General features: G+C 39.4%; 1 protein-coding gene across 2 annotated transcripts in view; it reads left to right on the top strand.

The window, feature by feature from the left end:
- Positions 1-21,526, top strand: part of EPB41L4B (erythrocyte membrane protein band 4.1 like 4B) — a 169,420-nt gene that overhangs the window by 115,988 nt on the left and 31,906 nt on the right. For both annotated transcript variants that reach the window (XM_058042194.1, XM_058042185.1), the window contains exons 19-20: positions 6,605-6,672; positions 19,990-20,094. In XM_058042194.1, coding sequence (XP_057898177.1) covers positions 6,605-6,672; positions 19,990-20,094 — 173 coding nt within the window. The remainder of the gene's footprint in view (positions 1-6,604; positions 6,673-19,989; positions 20,095-21,526) is intronic.

Genomic DNA, 21,526 nt, shown 5'->3' with positions numbered 1-21,526 from the left:
TTCTCCCTTTTCAACCCCAATGGAAACTCTTGGCCGGGAGAGGTATCTTCAATCAGCCAGGTTTGGGTTCTCAAGCCATTGATTCCCCTGCCTTGGTTCTCAGTAAACAAAGAGACATTTAGGCTGAACAAAGGGACGTTCAGTCCTCTAACTCCTTTCACACTCTAACTCTCTTGACAAGCCTATACACATGCAAATTTTTAGACCAGGTCGATAGCCATCTGTCTCTTTTTTCTCTCTTTCCTAGAAACAAGGCCGAATATCATGTAGTTTTGCCTTAAGTTCTGCAAATATGTGAGTAAGTGCATGTAGTCTGTGCTGTTTAGAGATGTCTTGAGGAAAGGACAGGTCTGTGATACAGAAAATACCTCAGGCCATGCAGGATACTGGTGTCATCCTGTGCTCTCTACATAGATGCAAGCCATGGCTGCAATGTAAATGAGTCTGGCATCTATGCATTATTTATGGTAGAAAAGGTGCAGAAGTGAGGTGATCCACAGTACCAGTCTCTCATGGATACATTTTTGACAATTCTTTGTCTCTTTTAGTGTTCTGCCTCCTTTAAGGAAAGAGCCAAATGTAAGAACTTGTCATCTTCAAAGTCCAGATGCTTTTGCCATATATTTCTGGAAAAAAGTCCCCATCTTTATGCAAGCTGGGTCTTTGGAGCTTTATTCACTTAAGGAGATCTGGATTCAAATCCTAATCAGGTCATGAATGAAAATAGAGTAGGTGAGGGGAAGGCACTTGAGGATTTATAATCATATGTGATCTTTCTTATTATAGGACTTAAACAAATCCTTCTGGATACCCAGAGGAATTCTCAGCTTTCACTAGATGTTGACTTAAGTACCCTGAAAGGATCAGCTTTTCCAACATTTCAGGCTCCTTCCATCATGAATTAGTTGCTGTTTGCTTCCCTCTCCTCCTTTCCTCCCTCTCTCCCTCCGTCCTTATTCACAGCACTGAGCTACTGCACAATTTGACAGTCTTTGCACAGAGATCAGAACTGAAATTATGTGAGCATAACAGGTCACAGCTGAGGTGTTCAGGCTGTGGGGGAAGCTTCCACAGCTCCTTATGTACACTGTGCCTTCCTTGCTAAAGCTGTTGCTGTTAGTCACCCACTTGGATGAGCAATAACCTCACTGTCAAGTTTCAGGCTAGGTAAAAAGAAGCAACTGCTCTGGGACTCTCAGCTGGAACAGCAGCAAGTGCAACATAGCATCAGTTATAATTGTTCATAACAATGGAATTTAAAAATGGCTCAGCTTCAAATTCTCTGTGTTCAGTTGCTATGTCGAAACAGGTTTGCTCAACTTAAAAAGTGAAGCTACAGGAATTTCATGGTTCCACAGGTATAAAAAGACAAGATTTTGATTGTGTGTGATGAATATATGGTACATGGCAGCTCATTAGAAGAGTGTCAATAATGATACTTCAAAATCAGGGAAGGAACTGAGGAAATTATGTGGGAGCCTTGCTGGAGATGCAGAAGGGGAGTGAAGATTTATATAAACAGAATATGGGAATTGATGAGATCTTCAGTTTATTCCCTGGGATAGTGGAGGCAAATGTGGCAGTGGTGTCACAAGACTCCCAGAGCTGTGGATATGTCAGCTCTGTCTCCTCTCTGAGACTCTGCCAGGACATGATGAGACAAGTACTGTTAATTGCCTTGATGTGTAAGAGCCTCACCATAGCCCATAGTGCCAGGCCTTGTTCAGGGGGGAAAAAACCAGAGTAGTCTGTTCCCAAGAGACATAAACATCATGCTTTTCTGCCTGAGAAGTTACATTTGACATATTAAATCACCAAGGTAGGTTTACCTTGGCAGAACATTCTTCCTGATGACATGTTCCTTAGCCTGTATTATCTAATGAGATCAGCCAACATTTGGCATGGCTGACAAAAGATTATATTGTTGATAAAGAGCTGAAAAATCAAATATGATTCAGGCCTCCTTACCATCATTACAGATTCAGAAAGAGCCAAGATAGAGAAGTACTTCCAGGCCCACGGTGGTGAGAGTCATTTCTTCCTTGCCTTTGAAGATCTCCAAACATGTGAAAGCTGTGTTGCTCTCCCTTCCTTTCTGCAACTGAGAACTTTATGAAATTGCTAAAAAAGGGCCATCATATGTTTCCTATGAGCCTTCTAGACCCTTGTCTTTCTCAGATGAGAACCTGGCACTCCCCCTGGGCTGCAGTGATCTGATTCTGCATGCAGTTTTTTTGCTTATCCAGGGTGCTCCCATTTTGGATCAGTAGAGGTGAGAGCCACAGCAGTTCCCCTTGTGTAGGAGGAGAGACACAATGGCACTAGCTCCCCATGGTGCTTGCTTGAGGCATGAAGAACACAGACTGCCTTGTACAGTGCCCCACTGGCAAAAATCACAGAAGCTGCACCCAAAGTTCTGTCTTTACTGTATTTTCCCTCTTGGTACATGCTTGGTGCAACCAATTCCCATTTTAAGGTTCTGTCTTCCATTACCCTGGGGCTAACTCTTTCTTCAGAAGAAAATTGAAGGAGTTGCTGTTCACTAGGCAAATCCAGCCACCAGGGCTTATGAATTCATGCATGAGATTACTCTCATGGGCCAGAAAGTGTTCCCACCTATTCTAGAAAGCTCAGCAGAGTCTGGTGTAGCATCCCTGGAGCATCCACCCCCTCTCTAAGGCTCCAAAGGGCCTGGCTGCCAAGGCAGCAGCAGGGATTAGCACTGCTCAGGAGCTGACTGAAAAGCAGTCTGAGAACTCACAGCTGCCCATAGGTAGATGGCTCAGAGAGCTGTGGACAAAATTTAGGTACTTTTCTCCTCTTTTCATCCTATGGTGAAATTATTTCTTAGCAATCATCTGTGAAGAGAGCCTGTTCAATGGCATTGCTGCCCAGTCATGTTTCTTGTCCCTTCATATATAAAGCAATGCTCAAAATGATAAAGTACTTCTTTGTTTCTAATATCATCCAGAAAGTTAATGGCATATGAAAACAGAAAGTTAATGATTTTTTTTTTCCTCTGGGCCTGATGCAGATAAAAAAACCCAGAATGGCATTGTGTGGATGGATTATATGGATAAACTTTTAATTTGATTTACAGTCTGGTAGCCAGAAAAGTGGCTTGTTTCTCTTTGGGTAATTATTAAATTAATATGCTTCTGTATAAACTGGGCTTCCAGGTCTGCTATGCCCTGAAATCTCTCCCTCAGAGTAGCAGCCTCTGTGGGAGGGGAGAATCTGCCTTAGTTAAGACCTAAGCAGCTTCATGCTTTGCTTCTGCCTCTGTCTTTCTTACATAGCTCAGTGCTGGGCTTTCAGTGGATGAGAACCTCTGCCCAGCCCTGTGTGTGTGTGTACATTCCCTACCAGGCACCTCCTGCCACCCTTGGCTAAACCCCCTTTCTCCATTGCTGGAAGGCATCCTGCAATGGAAACCCAAATCCTGGCCCCAGCAGGTGCACTTGTTTTCAAATAAGGCAAACCATCTGGGAATTACAGTGCCAGGGCTGTCTACAAGCACAACCCTTGTTCTGCAGTCATGTCTTTTCAGTAAGGCTGAGGAAGTCCTTCTGTGATTAGTGAATGTGATTTGCAGTGTTAAGAAGAAAAATAAAAGCTGGAGGCTGCCAGGTGATGACTTACTGACCTCATTTTGTACAAACACCCCAAAAGCCAACAAGCCCTCAACTGAAGCAGGGGTGGTACACTTTCTGACAGCTGCAGCCCTTTGCAGAAGGGTTTGCAAGTATAACATTTTCCTGTGTCTGTTCATCCACAGCTAGAAAGGCATAAGGTGAGAAGAATGAGCCCATCCTTCTTAATCTGTACCTGCCAATGCACACCCATGGCACCTTGAGGGCAGGCCTTATCACCTGGGGCTGCTCAGGCCCCCCCATTTCTTTGCATGCTCCCTCTCTCCTTACAATTTAGAGTGGGATTACTTGCTTACTGGTCTGCAGTGCTTACTTGTGGGTTCAGGAGTATTTTCTGATCTCTAAAACCTGAGTAGTAATGGAGAAAAATTAATACCAAGAGAAATTCCTCATTGATGGAGCATGCTGGTCATGCTGCTTAGGAATATACGACTTCTTGAGATGCAGGCTTAGCCTTCCAATGGAGAGAAGACAAAAGAGAGAAATAATGTAGCCAGAGAGCTGAGAAGCCACCAAGGCTCTAACACAGTGAAGCCCTCTCAGCTGGCTAATGAGATCCATGGCTTATTACATTTAAGGAGGTGGAATTTTAATAATTTCATTGCTAGTCACAACCCCTGCATTGCGTTCTTGATCTCTGTAATCTCTTTTCCATTGTTGTGTTCAAGTGCATCTTAAAATGCAGATCAATTACTTTGGTGAAAATTGGAATGGACTAAAATTTGTAGTTTTAAAAAGTAACCAATTTGACACATAATAAGCAGCTAGCTTGACAGGCTTAACAATAAAATGTTGCTAAGACATCAGTGGGGAAGAAGAGACCTTGTATTAGGTTTCTGACAGCTGGATTCACATTTACAGATTTCAGAAACCAAACAACTTTATAAAAAGCATTATAATGTCTGCAGAACAAAGAAATATTGCTTCCACTGCTCATCTATGCCAACAAAGAATGATTTTCAATGCTTTCTCCCAAGTCCTTAAAAACTTTTTTCTTTCCTTTCAAGAAATCAAAAGAGTTTGAATAAAAATTATGCAAGACAGAGCTACTAGAAGACTAGTAAAAATGTTTTCTAAAGCTGAGCTGAATTGCTTAAAGCTACAAATTTATTAAAATTGTAAAATTGCACTCTTGATCCCCAAATGGTTTATGAGGTGACATTAATTCACTGAAAACCTTGGCAGCAAAACACTTGGTGGCTGAGTTATAATCATGGTGGTGTAGTGATAATGTCTCACATTTATCTGATTCCTTAATTTCTGGAGTGTTTGTGCAGGACTGAGAAAACCTCTGCCTGAGGGAGATTAAACCCAAATATGTAAGGGCACTACATTGGAGTGGAGCTTCTCCAGTAGCTGCTGCTGATCCTGTTCTCCTCCAAGTAACCTAGCTGAAAACCAACTTCCTCTGTGAACTAGCCCCCTGGGAGAGGGATAAAGTTGCTGATGAGGGTTAGAAGGTCCCCTCTCTGCAGATGGGGGCTTTGGTATCAACATACAAGATTCAACAATTCTAGTAGGAAGGGATGAACTTCCTACTGAAGGACTTGTCTCAAAATGCCCTCTAACCCATCACTTCAGGTGCTTGCCTGGGCTGGAGAAGACCCAGAACAGAGTTCACTTTCTGTCAGGTTTCCAGTGGTTCCAGTTTAATTGCCCATACAGTTAATTTTGTGTACACAATTAAGCTGGAGCAGTCCCTTTGCAGCATGGCTGATGATCTGGTAAATAACGATCTGGGAAGTGGCAATGAGGGTTCTGTTCTCTCTAGCACAAGGGGAAAACAAACCCAACACTTGGGTGATTTCCCCAAGCATTGAGTATCCCTACTGATATTTTTAATTTAGTTCATCGCTAAGGTATAGAAGAAACTCAGATTTGATTTTGTTTTCTTTTCTTATGAGTACCCACAAATGAAATATTTCAATTTTTATTGAATGGAAGGTCTTATGTAACATTACAATATTTTTATGTGTCTGTAAAATCCTTTGATTTGGATATGATGGATTTGAAGAAATCTGTTTCATCCCATTTTAAGAGGATTAGACTGACACATTTAATTTAATTTGATCTGGACCTAAGGCCTCAAATTACTGTGGTTCAGATACTGAGCACTGAAAAACCACTCTGCTGTGGGACTATTTCAGTCCCCCTCTGTTCACATAGAGGGTTGCAAATGTCACAGTCTGAGAAGTCCCTGACTGATGGGGAGGAGTATTTGGAAATACTCTTGTCTCTGTAGTGAGTATTTTCTGTAGTGAGGGGCAGTGTTGTCCTCACACTGGCATTTACACATGGATTGGGAATACCACATCTCAGATGAAGAGTATATCAACACCTGCCCAGATTGAGCATTTCCTAGGTAATAAAGCAATTTCCATGGGAGTTATTTTGCAATACTAGTATTTTCAAATCAACAGAAAAATGGCATATGAGAGACAGGACTCTGTAATTTTGCACAGAGCAGTAGTGAGTGAGATTTTCTGTGAATTGTGCATACAGTGTGAATATATGTAGGGAATCACATTTTTCAGTTAGATTTTCAAAAACTGAATGAAAAGTTGGCATCATTATTTCAGAATAAATATTTTTTCTACTCCAATTGAAAGGACAGCTCAATTACAGTATGTTTGTCTGTGTAGATTTTGTATGATTTCTGCTCAAGTGCTTTCTGGAGGAGCCATAAATGTCAGTGTTCCTTTCTTTCTGCTCCAGCACCAATCTCTCCCTTATACTATCGCCCTGCACATTGTACATTGTTGCTCATCACAGTGAATCTCAGCTGTAGGAGATGAAAACCCAAAAAGATCATGTCTTTTAAATCTGGTCAGAGTAAGCATTTTGAATGCTGCAGTTTTCTGAGCTGCTTACAGGAATAATTTTTTAATAAACTGTTGTATTATCCTAAGTGCATGGATGTTGTACTAAACTTTGGCTCCTTCTTTTAACAGGCTGTGAAAGAAGAGACCTCTTTTGTAAATCCCAGTAAGACCTCCAGTCTGCAGGACCCTAATGTAAGGTCTGTTGCTTCTTGTCTGTAGGGGAAGAAAAAAATTAATATATGATGTAATGAGGCATTTCCCAAACATTATTTCAACTTGTTACAGTTCAATTTGTTCATCTTCAGGTTGCTGTGTAAAGCTCACCATGCAATGACCTAAGAAGAAGGTGGCTGTCAGAACAGTGCTTATTTTGCACATATATATCAGATATAGTTCAAGAATTGATAAAAGCTCAGCTTTAAGGATCAGGCTAAGTGTATCTATTTGAATAAATGACAAAAGCTCTGGGTAAGAAATCAAATCTAGAGACAACCTTATAAAAGCTTATATTAAAAAAGTCAGTTTTCATAACTTTTCTATCAGAAACATGCTAGCTGTCCAAACTGGAATATCCCTGTGTCTAGATTTTCCCAATTTGTGCAAGGTCTTTTCTTCTCAGAAGAAGAGGTATTTGGTATACAGTCCTCAGAAAAATGGCTCATTTGCAGACAGTAGTAACTACTTTTGATTGTACTTTTCTTCTGTTGATAGAGGATAATTGTCTTTCTTTATTGGAGTGGCCATTTTGAAGAGGCATGTTAATTGTAAACATGATTTGAGTGGCACAGTATGCTGTCTTCCAGCAGGTGATTAGAGAGGAGGTTACAGCAGGAGCATTTGGAAATCACCTGCCTCTGTGTGTCTGGTAGTTCCATCACGTTGAACCTCTGCAGTGTTGAAATCTGAGGGGAGAGTTTGAGGGAAAACTGTTGCGGATTTACAGCATGGCTGCTAAATCAGCTAATTACACCAGTGTATCTGGTTTTTATATGTTCATGTACCTGTAATATACATATGTACTGGAGCACTAATCATCTCATTTTATTTTATAGCTTTTGGGTGGTGATTCTTGCAACAGAAAACAGACATTTAATCACCTTATAGAAAAGTCTAGTTGAGGTGCATAATGAATTATATTTGAAAAATTAAGTCATTCTGAACTAAAAAATTGACACTTACAGTTGGGAAAATTTGTCAATGTTTATTTCAAATGTCTATTTTCCCTACAGTGTGATAAATCTGCATAGCCTTCAAAACCACTTCATTCAGAAATTCCTTTCTGACCAGGCTGGGCTAGCAGAGTTGCTGTGTTTGCTTAGTGAAAGCAGCTACCTAGAGAAGAATGGTGGGGATGGTTGGTGGTGCTGAGGCAGGAGGAGACACGAGAGGCGATGCTATTGCCTCCCATGGCAGCACCTGGCTTGCTTGCAGTGAAGCTGTGATTCCCAGTTTCCCAGTCTCTTATCTTGGGATACCCTGCAGAGCTGAAATGTCTCACCTGAGAGGCCATGATTTTCTCATTTGTTTGTCCAGGAGGCTGTAAACTCTGTTTGATATTTAGATTCACCCATTTTTCTTCTGTGCTGTTGCTCTGCTTAGACCTGCACTAAACTTTCTTGAGAAATTATTTTCTTTCTTAAGAAAACTCATCACATACATAACACAGGGACCTATTTCTTTGTTTAATTGAAATGGGTTTCCCATGTTGTCTCTGCCACAGCGCTTTGTTGGTTTGCTGTCACTTCCAGAAGCAGTTCAGGAGGACCTAATTTGTATATCCCTGTGTGACTGGGATTGTGGCTACAGACTTGTTTTCCTTAATCACTTCTGCTGAACTTCTGAATAACATCTGAGAAAAGCCTTTTTACTCCACGTTTTGGAATAGGTTCTCTCTTGCTGCATCCTGTTGAACTGTAAATGAGTGGTGTGCTTTGTAAAGTGCTTTTTAGTAAAGTACTATTCAGCATGAGGTAAGGTTGGTAACCTGGCTGCAAAGCAAATTTCACTGTTTTCTTTCCCACACATCCAAACTTATAAAATTGTAAAAGTCACATTGGAGTTCTTGGTATGCAGCGTTCTGGTGTATACTTGTCCAATATCTATTTTTATCTGTGATATGTCAAGCATCATTTCCTCTACAGTGAGTTGTACCAAATGAAATTGAATTCTTTTTTTTGCTGTGTCCTGAAGGTGCACATATACAAGTAATCAATGCTCAGGGATAGACCAGTTTTAAGGGGTAGACCAATTTTAACAGCCTACATATATATAAATCCAGTGTCTAACCATTTTCTTTCTCTTTCAAGCAGCTTCTCTTTCTGCAGGGCTGTATGCACCTCTGCAGCCAGCCAGCATGTGATCTATTTGCCAATAACATTCTCTATAACCTCTGTCTTGTGGAATTTGATGGACATAAATGAGCCTTTGCTCTGCTAGGAATTGCGTCTGAGTAGAGCCAAGGGTTAGTTCATGCTGGGAGACAAATTGTCTGGGAGCTTTTCTCTTCTCTTTAGCAGAGACAAGCAGAACAACCCTTGGTAAAAAAACCTTCCACATGGAATATATATTTTTTCCCTGCAAGTGCTCATGCAGACATTTCTGTAAACAATGCCTCTGTGAATCTTTGAAGACTCTGCTGAAATATCTTGCTGGTTGAAACTAGTAGCTGTCACAGCTTTTTAGCAATACTCCACTCTTTTCATGTGAGAGGTTTATAGCAAGGACAATGACTTTGTCTATTTTTCACACTGATAACTGTCACAGACATCTTTTATGAAAAATCCTTTCCTTAGGATTTGTCCTCCTGAGAAGCTGAGAGGCCTCAGGAACAAAATGTAAACAACAGTTATCTGCTGCTAGGGAATGCAACAGGTGGATCTGTGATTGGCCCATCTTGGATGTTTCTAATTAATGGCCATCACAGCCCAGCTGTCTGGGACAGAGAGCCAAGCTACAAACCTTTGTTATCATTCTTTGCTATTCTATTCTTAGCTAGTCTTCTGATGAAACCTTTTCATCTATTCTTTTAGTATAGTTTTAATATAATATATATTATAAAATAATAAATCAAGCCTTCTGAAACATGGAGTCAGATCCTCGTCTCTTCCCTCATCCAAGAACCCTTGTGGACACCGTCACAGATAACTGTACAAAACATTACAAAATTCTTTGTTTTTTCCAAACCCAAGACACAGGGAAATTCATTCAGGCCTGCTAGTAAGCAAACATATGCAGTTTTGAGCAGTAACTGAAGCATGAATTGTTCTTATTAATAGGGAACTAGAGGGTGACAGAGGAGGGCAGTAGTGCTTGTTTGATTAAAAAACTGTGCTCTGTTTGCTACCATTTTGTCTGCTTCTCCATTGCCATTCTGAATATTACACTTTTAATGAATTAACTGCTTGGATATGGCCTGTAATCTCCCATAGCAATTATTTTAGCATCTGCCATGACAGACTCAATTTGGCTAACAATTGCTATAGCTCTTTGTAGAATTAGTTCTGGTTCAACTAGTAATTACTCATATGTCTGTGTGGTATAGCCACTTTTCCTGCAAGTCAGTCTCCAGTAATTTTCTTGGGCATGGCCTCAGGATAATGTTGTACTATGCAAAGTTGTCATGTATTAGGCAGTTTATCCACCTGTTTTCTGTGTCTTCTGGCAAACTCCAAACACTTCTTTATGTAAGTAATTTTAAACATGAGGAAGGGGGAATCAAAGCTGAAACTGAAATAACACTAACTTTGCAGCTTTCAGGAGGGAAAGCCTTGTTAAATTTGCTCTGTCATTTGGTGCACAGGCTGGAATTGCAAGGTTGTCTCCTGATCTTGCAGTTAATAAATAACCTGTACACACCAGATTAGGATGCAGGAGGATATGGGATCACAGCAGACTGCAGTCCTGTCTCACTCCCTGCTTCTGGAGAGCAGTCCTGCAGTCCTGCACATTTCTGTAGGTTTTCCTCCTCTGGATAGGATTTTTTTTCCTCCCAGACTGTTTCAAGTGCTGGTTCCAACATTAAATGATGAAAGAGCTGGTGACTCAGTAACTGAATACATGCTGCAGCATTCTAGCTCACATCCTCTTTAATCCTCAATTACACTCTGAATTGGGACATAGTTGTACATTCCCCTTAGTGACTCTACTGCTTTGCAGATAACCTGTAACAGAGCTGCAGATCTGGACAGTGCCGACAGGGACATTGCGTGGTTGCCTCAGCTGGATCCATCTGGGCTGCATGTGACAGAGTTCTCAGCTGAACAAAGTCAAATGAGAGCAGCTAACAGAAGGGGAATTTCTCTAGCCGGTTAAATAGGAGAGCCATGAGTTACCTTGATAGGACACAGGAGTCCTCTGAAGAGTCAAATCTTTCTTTATTACAACTCTGTTGTAACAGATCTGAAAGCACATTTTCTTCAACACCAAAGTAATATGTACTCTATAACTATATACTAGTCACTATGTAGCTGGGCTGTATGCATTTTGGACAAGGCAGAAGGGAACATTGTTTTTTGGAAGAAGAAATACCTGGGGAAAAAAGTGTTATTTATATATTTGATTTCTTTTTTTACTTTTTTGTTTTTCTTGTTTTTCTTTTTTTTTTTCTTTTTATACTGCCTGTGTTGAATCAATAAGAGATACAGTTAGTTTGCAGTTACCACTTCACATGGTGAAGCATGCTTTGTTAAGGCATGTAGTAAAAATGTGTTTGTGTCAACACTGGGTTAGTTTGGAATTTGTTAGGGCAGTCATTTTGTTAGGATTTTTAATAGTGCTTCTTTGGGGATGTAGATCCCAAGTGTACAAGGGAAGAAGTGATCACATCCATCCCTTTCAAGGCGAACAAGAGGAATTCATCATACAATAGAGCTAGAAAAACCTTTCTAACAGATCACTTTCTTCTTTAGTATTGTAAAAGGACCTGTCATGGTAGCAAATGCTCCAGAAGGGATTATGAGGAAGCAGCAGAGGTATTTTCCCATCTGTTAGAGAATTCCTGACACTCAGGTATCTGTCTCTGTGTCCAGATGGAAGTATTGAGGGAGAAGTGTTTTGGGAGAATTTGCTGATTAGATATCTAATTTAATTCATGTTTGAGATTACTGAATGTTCTTATAGTTTTCACAAGGCTCTCATCCCCTGCCTCTATCAGCTAGTCTTTTTGTATTTGGTTCTTTTAGCCTTGAGAGATCAAGGTTCCAGCTGTTTACCAGAAACAATGAAGGAAGTATAGTGAAGGAAATATAGTCAAGGAAGTAAAGTGTTGTGCAAAATAGAAAAATGAAAAATGTAGCAGCAGCTTTCCTATCACCTCTGGTCACACTTTCCTCTTGATCAGGGGCATGTCCCACCTTCTGATTTGGGATGTGGAGGTTTCTGTCCTGCAGTGTATCAAGGGAATGGGAATTGCAAAGTCACCATTTCACTTTTTTATAAACATCTCCTGTTTCTCAAGAAGGGGATGGGTGCTAGAAAGATAAACTCGTGAACTTTCTTTGCAGAAATATATTGCCTAATTGCCAACCTACTTAATTTATTAAATATAAGGAATATATGGCTAAGCACAGATCCCCATGAAAAGAATTTGTTTTCTTAGTCAAATCTTTGCCAGAGAGAAGCACCAGCTGTCCAATTTCCCCAGTGCCTATACATTAATTTCTCCTCAAAACTCTTTGAAGCATGTTTTCTTTCTGGCTATGACCACCTAGATAATGCTATAGTACGGATACCTGAGTGCATGTGCATGTAGGTTCACACATACACATTTGGACTGTATTTAAGATAAAGGTCTGCACTTTTTCCTGTTTTGTTTTCTTCTTCAAACATGTCTGAATGCAAGGCCGGGTATAATTCTGCTGTACTGGCTTAAGGAATTCCAGAGTTAAGAATTACACCAAAATAGTTCAGATGTTAAGAATTGCTACTGCTTAGGACAAAGCAAAATACTGTCTGTCTTTGGGCATGGCCTGTTTGCCAAAGTAAATTTTCATCTTGGGATAAGTCCAACAGTAGAAATGTTGTTAAAAGTGCCTGAAGTTAAACAAGTTGGGTAAGCAACTGAAGTGAAATTTGTAAGACAGGACATTACCTAGCAACTGGATTTGCTGATAATATACAATTTTCTTCATGTTCACATGCTGCTCAGGAAAGCTTAGATATGATATGTTTGGTACATGTAAACACTAATACCTTCTTCATCTCCTACATGTTAATCTTCATTTTGTGAGGGCTCAAGGCAGGACTGTCACCAACTCTAGATCAAGTCAGCCATGGATTTTTCTATCTGAATTTTGAAAACCTCCAAATACAGGATGGAGATTAGACAGCCTCCTACTCAAAATAGTGATCAAAAGTGTAAATATAAGTTCAGTTGTCAGTCAGGAGCCCTCTTTAGCTGAAGCCCTTGAGTTGGCTGGTCAGTTATTACTGTTCTTGTTGCTGTTGCCATTTGCTGTCATGCACCATGTGGTACATTTATGCACTGCAATATTTATTTCCCTTAAAATATGCTTTTGGGTTACTGCCAGCTTTGGCAGGCTTTATATCCCACATGGTTCAGGATTTGTCTGTGGATTTCTTTCTGTTTAGACCAACTGCTGCATCACCCTTTGTTGATCCTTGTTATCCAAATTATCTCATCTTTCATAGGATTGCAAATAGCAATATTCTTCTTATGTGGGAGTAGGTATAAGCACCAGCTGGTGCTTTGTGCATTCATTTATTCTAATTTTCTTTGTAAATCTTCCCATCCAAAACCAAATTACGCCATTACATTGAGGCTAATTACATTAGGAGCTGCTCAACACGTAACGTAAAATTAAATGTTATCTCGTAGAGCTCGATGATGCTGCACACCAGAAAAGAGGGGTGGAAAACATTGAATTATATCAAGTTTTACGGGGTGCAGATGAATCAGGAGAACTAATCTCAGGCACTCTTCTGAATGCCTACTGCAGAGTAAGCTTGGCTCATACAGATTGTCAGAATGTGATCAGCCTGCTGTGCCTTGTGCCTCTGGGGCGCGCTGGGCTTTGAGTCTGGCTGCCTTTCAATGGATGGGAAAATGTCCAACACCTTTTGTGACCAAAGCAATACTTCTAAAATATAACTTCCATGTATCATCAAGGAAGGAGTGTCTCTCAAAGTAATGTCTGCACTCTTGTGCTTTTGCCTCTCCATTCTCACCTGCACAAACTATATGAACATTTAAATTGTCATCTTTTGGTCTCTGAGCTAACATCCTGCTGACATACCTCAGTCTGAACCTGAACCATGTTTTTCAGAGAACCCTGGCTCTCTCCAGGTGTTCTCAAAATATGACTGTATAAGCAAGGTGCAAAGTGTAGTGATCTTTGCCTAATCTGTACACAATTCATTGTGAAACTAGCATCCCAGTATCTGTTTTTATACATAAATTTCCAGTAAATGTCAGGGTAGCTTTTATGTGACCTGATATCTCACCTGTATGTCAGCTTGTTTCCCCAAGTTGAAGACTTCGCTTCCCTAGAAAAGTAGATATATCCAAAAGAACTTTCAGGAAGTTCAGAACTGAAGCTGATCAGGAATTATGTGCTCAGTCTTGCCTGGCATGAACTTCAGTGAATTCAACAGGCTGCTTTTTCTTAAACTCAGAATGAAGTAAACCCTGTGAGGCAGAGTCTGAAATATTACATTTAAATATCTCCTCCTAAATATTTTGTGAAATATTCTAGGTAAACTAAAATAATTATCTCTGTTGGCTTCTTCCTAAGAATTTTGAATTGCTTTTAAAAAGCTCCTTTTGTCATTCAATCTTTACCTTAAAAAAATATAATAAGAATCATTCTCCAGCTGAAAAATTTTAACCAGCATTTCCAAAAATAAAGCGAATATCTGAATACACATCACCCTGGCCTCAGTCCAGTGACAGGTTAATGGATCTACTGCTCTAGCTTTTTGCAACAACCTCACGGAGTAATTTCTGCATCAAAGTCATAACTTCAAGCTGAACTCTTGAATAGCCTTTACATGCCAGTCTGCATTAAAGATTGCAGATAGCACGCCTGGGTATGTTCTTTGACTTCATTCTGAGTCTAAACTCCTCTTTGACCTGCTGCCTGAAGCCAAATGCTGATGAATTGTTTGTAATTGTATTCTTAACCTACAAACTACAGAGGAAGGAGCAGTACTCAGACCTTTCAGATGAGGTTAAGCTAATGAAATACCCCACTTGAGGTGCATTTCTTTGGCTCTGTCCTGTGTCCCCTAAAGTGTGCTCAGGCTCCTTGGAAAGCACAGAATTCATTATGGCTGTCCTGGTTGCTGTGAGCAGGGGTAGGATTTGTACTCAGTTTGACCTTAGATACCAAGTGTTGACCTCTTGCATTACCCAGAGCTGTGAGAGAAGAGCAGCTCCTGTATGATCATTATCTATCTGTTGGACCACAGGGGCACTGTACTTTTGTCTAGACTGCACATAATTTTCATTACAAGGGCAATGGAAGGAACAGACAATTTTTCCTTTACAAGAAGCAGAACTCAATTTGTGAGTAAGAAAAGCACATAAGCTGTAGCAAGGATCTTTTTTATACATCTGCAATCTATAAGGAGGGGGGTATGGGAGGTAAAAAGAAGAAAAAAACTTTATTCAGAAAATTTTATACGGGTAGTAGCTTTAAAATGTCCAAGCAATGTTTTGAAAAGCTAACCTGTCTTCTGAGAAAAGGTACCTTATCAAAGGGAAAAAGAACATATTGTTTCTTAACTTCGGATGACCTTTGGAAAAGAAATGTGTGAAATACTAAGAGCACAGGCTTAGGAAAGATTTGAGTGTTTTTCTGTGTTTGCTTAGCTTGTTAGGCTATGTCTTTGATATACAAGAGAATGCATCTATCAAGTATTTTTCCTTTTCCTTCCTTTCTTTCTTGCTTATCCTTCCCAAGTTTTCACTATCATGTTCCCACTCAAAAGGAATTCTGCAGCCAAAATCAGCTTCTGGTGCTTTTTTTTTTTCCTTTTCCATGAGTCAGCATCTGAAAGCAGGTTAACTTTCATGCAGCTGGCTGTATCCTTGTAATCATGGGGTTTTTATCCTCTATCTCTTGGCATCAGTTTGGGAAGACACAGGGAGAGGTATTGTTCCAGATGAAAAAATAGACACAAAGAGAAAGAGAAGTAAAGAGGATAAAGCTTGTTAAAGAGAAGTGCAGGAAGTGTGTTCCCCCAGTAGACTTTGGTAGTTTTAAAATCCTGAACGATGCAGTTCCTCCAAGGCAAGAGAAGTTAATTAATGCCATCAGTTTATGACGTGGACAATCATTTTATCCCACATAGCCCAATTGCCACGTTTCAAACAAGCATGGAGGTCTGTCCAGAGCCTCCCAAGCAGGGGACAAGGAAGCCATGGCACAAAAATGGGTGGTGCAGGAGCAGTGCAGCCTCAGCCTTGCAATCAGAGCCAAGGTGAGGTGGGACACCCTGAGTCCCTCAGCATGAGCACATGCATTGCGCCCCCAAGGAAGGTTCAAGGTAAACCAGCGTACATCTGTGCTCACTTGAAATGTTCCACAGGGTAATTTTTTTTTGTGAGTAGTTTTGGTTTCAGTCACCTCCTTGGCTGCTAGTCTGAGAACAAAACAGATTCCTTGGGTTTGGGGGAGATCTCTCTCTGGGTCATGTTTGTGTTGCTGTGCAGGCTTGTGGAACAGGCTGAAGCTAGTTCAGGAGAGCGTGCTGGCTGTGACTCAGGAGGGTGCTGGGGCTCTCAGTGCACAGGCAGTTTCTGCTGACCTGCCACTGCATGCTGACATTCGTGGTTGTTATTGTCATTCTCACCAGGAAGCGACAGATTTTTATGTAAGGTGCCAGGTCATTAAGTAACTCTGTCTTGGTTCAGTACCTTCATTTGTATGCAGTAGTGGTTGGGTACTGTTACAGGAAAAAGGTTTATGAATTAATGACATTGAAAAAGAGCCTTCTAAAGGAACTTTAATACACTGTACATTTTATTTTTCATTTTAATTCTGAGTCCCACTGATCCTTTAACACTTTCCTCCTATACTTTTCCTCAAGCTGTATCCTTTGTACAGGACTACTGTGATTTATATAGCTGTGTAATTTGTATAGGACTACAAACTTGAAATGGTGATATCTGCACATAATCACTCTATTTAAATAATTGAAATAATTACAGGGCTTCTCTTCCAAAATCATATCTTTCCACATAAGAATTCTGGCTGTAGAAATCAAAGGATAGTAACAGAAGTTATTCTGCTACTTTTTCTGGAATATCAATGAGACTTTTTAAGAGTTTCTATGATGTTAAAAGCCTGCCATTTTTAAAAGACAGATTGGGCACTGGGTTGATCAAGCTGAGCACTTCCTGCATCTAGTTGCTGTAGAGAGAGTAGCAACAGTTCTGAGCAGATCCAGACTGAGGAAAAGTGTTTGAAGATGGAACAGGAGCTGTCGTGGAATTTTTAGCCTGGTGTGGAAAGAGGTAACCTAGCAAGGTTTTAATGAGGACAAAATTCCAGCTCTGCCATTTGTAGGACTAGTCTAACATTTCATCTTGCGCTAATGGCCTCTTTGGGTAGAGGCATTGCCACAGCTCCTTTTCATTCGGGAGTAACTTCAATTTTCATCCTAGCTAACCTGCAGCTTCTCAAAATATGCAATAAATGGTGCCTGTCTCTTCCCCAGAGGCCTGAGAAACAGCAGGGGAAAGGTACTTGCTACCACCAGCCTCTAACAAAATTTATGGCAAAATTTTATCATAATGGGAAAGAAGATTTTGCTTTTAAAATGGTATTGGTTTTGCAAGATAAGTGAGTAGAATACTTTATTGGTGTAGTACAAAACATAAGTTTATCTGAGCAATTACAATGGCTGAAAAAGGAGTAGGTGTGTCTAATGTTTACTTGACCTTTTTTTTTTCCTACTTGAAAATCTGCAGCAGTCAAAGGAAAATAATACGTTTTTCATCTTTCTATTGGATTAGAGAGTAGGCACTGTTTGTATCTCAAACATTTTATTTACAGTTGAGTGAAATTTTTCATTTTAAACATTTTTTCAGCATTAATTAGACTTAGAATTTAAAAAAATTTCATATGTATAAGTGAGTTTTATAACTTGCTTTGAAATCATTGCAAACTGCTTTAGTTACAAAATTGCACTATATCTTTTCAAACAAAAATTTGATTGTGATAATTGAGATAATTGCTTCAAAAGCCCCACCTCTTCCCTTTTCTTTTCTTAAATTACAAACCACGGTATTCCAAAGGAGATACATAGGCTTTGTAAAATTAAACTTAATAAAAGAGCTGAAATTATCACTTCAAATCTTCCTTTGTGTGAAAGTATATGACTGACTACATCACAGGTTATAATGTTGTCCTGAGAAATTTGAAGCACTCATGAACTGGAAATAGATTTGTAACCAGCTTTCCTATTCTACACTTTGCTGTCTCTTGAACCGCTTCATAGCATTAGTTCATCACTTGCTATCATTTTGAGGAAATGTTATCCAACTCATGTAGTTTACACCACTCTGTTTCCACTCTCATTGAGTTGGTGAAAAGCTTTAAAAATTGTAAGGTATCCTCTTACAAAATTATTGGAAAGTTGTGAGGACCATTCATACAGAGCAAGAATGTCAGCCAATATATTTGAGCTGAAAATAATTACAGTCATTTACACCCCTTCAGAATGTGATTTTCTGTTGTTTAATGTCTCTTAACATATTTATCCTGCTTATGTCAGACTTCAATTGGAAATCACTTTGGGTAACTAGAACAAGTAATTTTTTTTCAGTAGCCAAAAGATACCTTTGTTTCAGGAAAAGAAGAGCTAGTGTTATCTTCCAATCTGAAGTCTGACTTGATAAAAAAAAACTTGGGAGCTTCCATAATGAGGTTGATTCACATATTTTCAGGTCAGATATATTGAATTCAAGACTAAAACAGATGATTTGGGCTTTCCCCCCCACTTTGCTTATCTTTCCCTTATTTGCCAGCCTAATAGCCTAACAAACTCAGCAAAAGGCCTTCAGATCTGGCTGGCTTGTTCTGCATTAATATCATTGAGAAATCTGTGATAAAAATGATTGACACTGAAATTTGAATAGGGGAAAGGAAATATGTCTGATATTGATATCTTACTGCTATCTATACCAACTTCTTGAAATTAATGGGAACAAATAACAGGTAAATAATTGACAAAAGTTGTTTTATGAGAAGGGGAACTAGTAATCAGGTTTATTATGTATTTATGCCCTTTTTACTTTACTATTTTCCACTGTTTCATCTTATGCTCTATGACCTCTCCAAAGACTAAGAAATATTTAGGAAAACTGAATATATAACCTGAAGGCTGTGCCATCTCAGTAGGTTCTGTTGTAGCTCAACATCAGATTCAGAGAGAGAGTTAGCAAAGCTTAAAGCACACAGGGGCATCAGAGGGATCTGCAATAGTGAAAATTAAACAAGCGTGTCTTATTAAGGCTTTAGAAGGCTAATACAATGTAAGTAGACTAGAAAAACGTTTGCCATTTGTGAAATGTACCTCAGTGCATGTGCAGTCCCATCAGCAATCAGTAGGGCTGCTCAAGTTAATAATTTAGAATCTGACTTCAGATTAGATGGCAGAATACCACTTCACAAAATTTTAATCAGGAGTTTCAAATTTTTTTTTAATGTTTGGCATATTTATTATGTTGATAGTACACATATAGTGTATTTAATCATAACCTGTTTCTTCAAGTAAAAGCAGTATTTAAGATGTTTCATGTGTCTTCATGCCCCTAAAGCTCATGGTTGAAATGGTTTCCTCTCAAGATCATGAGGATCTTTTATTTAGTATTTATGATTTTTTTTAATTGAAGCCTGAGTTAATTCTACTGATATATGGTTAAGGAGAAGATTCTTTCATGTGGACCTCCTCCTGCCATGTCTTTCCTTTGTTGAAGCTCTGCAGATGTATTTCACATAATGAGCATCTGAAACACATCTGAGTTTTGCTTTTTTCTAGCAAGCTGGAAAAAAATTGATCATTTTTCTTGGATCATATCCATTAGTTCATTTCCCTTGAGCTGTTCTTTCAACTGTGGAAGGATAATGTTTAATTTCAAATAAAAATTTTATAAACAGAACAGGTTTCACAATTCATAAAATAGTTTTTGTTAAACATATGTTTTGTAAAAATATTTCTGACATGACTGAACTGCTGGTCTGTTATTAAAATGTGATATTTTGGAAACAGTGACATTTCCACATGGTCTTTCACATAGGCTCTGTGTTTGTAACCAGTGGCTGCTTCTATAAATGGTATGCCCAGCACAGGAGGGTGAGTTCACACATCCTTTTCTGTACACACACACACACTGGCCAGTGAACTATAAATGGAACAAAAGGATGAACTCCAATGGGCACTAGCCACTTTGCAAGATAAGTAAGTGTCGATGAGTTAGAACTTTGGTGATATGCCTGAAGTAGTTTAAATAGAGCCTCTATGACATATGTTTTTCTTGCTATTTTTAGAAGCCCAGCTCCAGTGAGACCTGAAACTACACCAACAACTGTCCCTGCAGAAAAGCAGGAGGTTAAAGCTCCCCGTGTGAGGAAGTTAACAAGGCAGTACAGTTTGTGAGTAACATACAGCATTATCTTTTTGGTTTTGCCTACTACAGCTGAAAATGAAGGGGGATGCTAATTATTGCTCTAGCTGTGCCTTCTGAAAGTCATGAGTGCAATTACATGATAATGATCTTATGCCGATACCATTCCTTTCATCACTGAGAATCTTCATGCTTTTAATACAAAATTAATTTGCCTTTCCTCTGCAGTGGCTAACCCTTTGAATTGCAGGCCATCCACCTTTTCCCAAGCTTATGGATTAGGAATTAAAAACCTCTTTACCACATGAAATGTCAAAGACCTGGTGTGAGCTGGAACAAGCTGCTCTGTTGGCTTCATTACAACCCCATTTTCAAAATGAGGAAAACATTCTTTAGTTGTTGGGGCATCAAGCTGTGCTGCGAGCCATTGCCTCTCAGAGAGTGCACCCTCCCTCTCTGTGATTTGTCACATGAAGAAATTGCTGAGCCTGCTACAGCTACAGCCAGCAAAACGAATTCTCTTAGTCCTGGAAAGAGGGATCTGTGCCTAGAGGGCTTTGGCATCCCATTTACACATAATTCATTCCACTTGTAAGTCTCTAGAGATGTGAGGTACTGAGCAGAAGTGAAAGTCAATGTTGATTTGTCCTCCCATGAAAAGACAGACAAGGCCACCAGAAATTAAAGGGAAAAAGGAATAATGTCAGCATAAACTTATAAATACAAGGTTACCAATGCTATTATAAAGGAAAAAAATATGTATGCTTTCTGTGTGGAATGGCAACTGTTAGTCCATCCAGGATTTCAGCATTCTAATGTGAATAAATATATTTCTTGTCTCTTAAAAAGGATTCTAATAAATATCAATATGTTGCGGCTTTTTGTTTCACCGTTAAAAACGTTGTCTTTGTAACAATCTGCATTACCAAAACTGAAAAATTATTTAGGACAAGAAACAGAGGAACTAGTCAAATTGAAGCTAAGAGGAAAATGAGCTATTGGCCAAACTGGTATTTGTCCAAGAGGGCAAGACTGGCATGTGGAAACACACAATCACTTTTTGATTGATGAGGTTTTGATGAATAGTTTTGAACATGTCTTGCTCCCATGTGGATTTTTAGTTGTCCAGGATAAGGTGTGAGGAACAGCAGATGTGCACATCTACCCACAGGGGCCACCTATACTGTGGCCATGTGTAGGGCCAAGGACTCCCTAGTGAAAAATATGGGCCCTCATTTTTTTTTTTTTTTTTTTTTTTTTTTTTTTTTTTTTTTGCTTTTGTAAACTCAAATTCTGCTCAATTTAAATTATCTTGTATCTGGAATGCAAACATGGGAAATGTGAAGAAACAGCGAAGGATTATTGTGAAAGTAATAACAGTAAAGGCCATTTCTCAGTCTTGCAGCTAGTGTGCTCATGGCTAGATGGCTGATAAATCAACCCTAACTCTTATTTTTCCA

The sequence above is a fragment of the Melospiza georgiana genome, chromosome 1 (assembly GCF_028018845.1).
Source record: "Melospiza georgiana isolate bMelGeo1 chromosome 1, bMelGeo1.pri, whole genome shotgun sequence".
NCBI lineage: Eukaryota > Metazoa > Chordata > Aves > Passeriformes > Passerellidae > Melospiza > Melospiza georgiana.
Note: the sequence above shows the minus strand (reverse complement) of the source record. Positions and strands in the feature narration are given on the sequence as shown.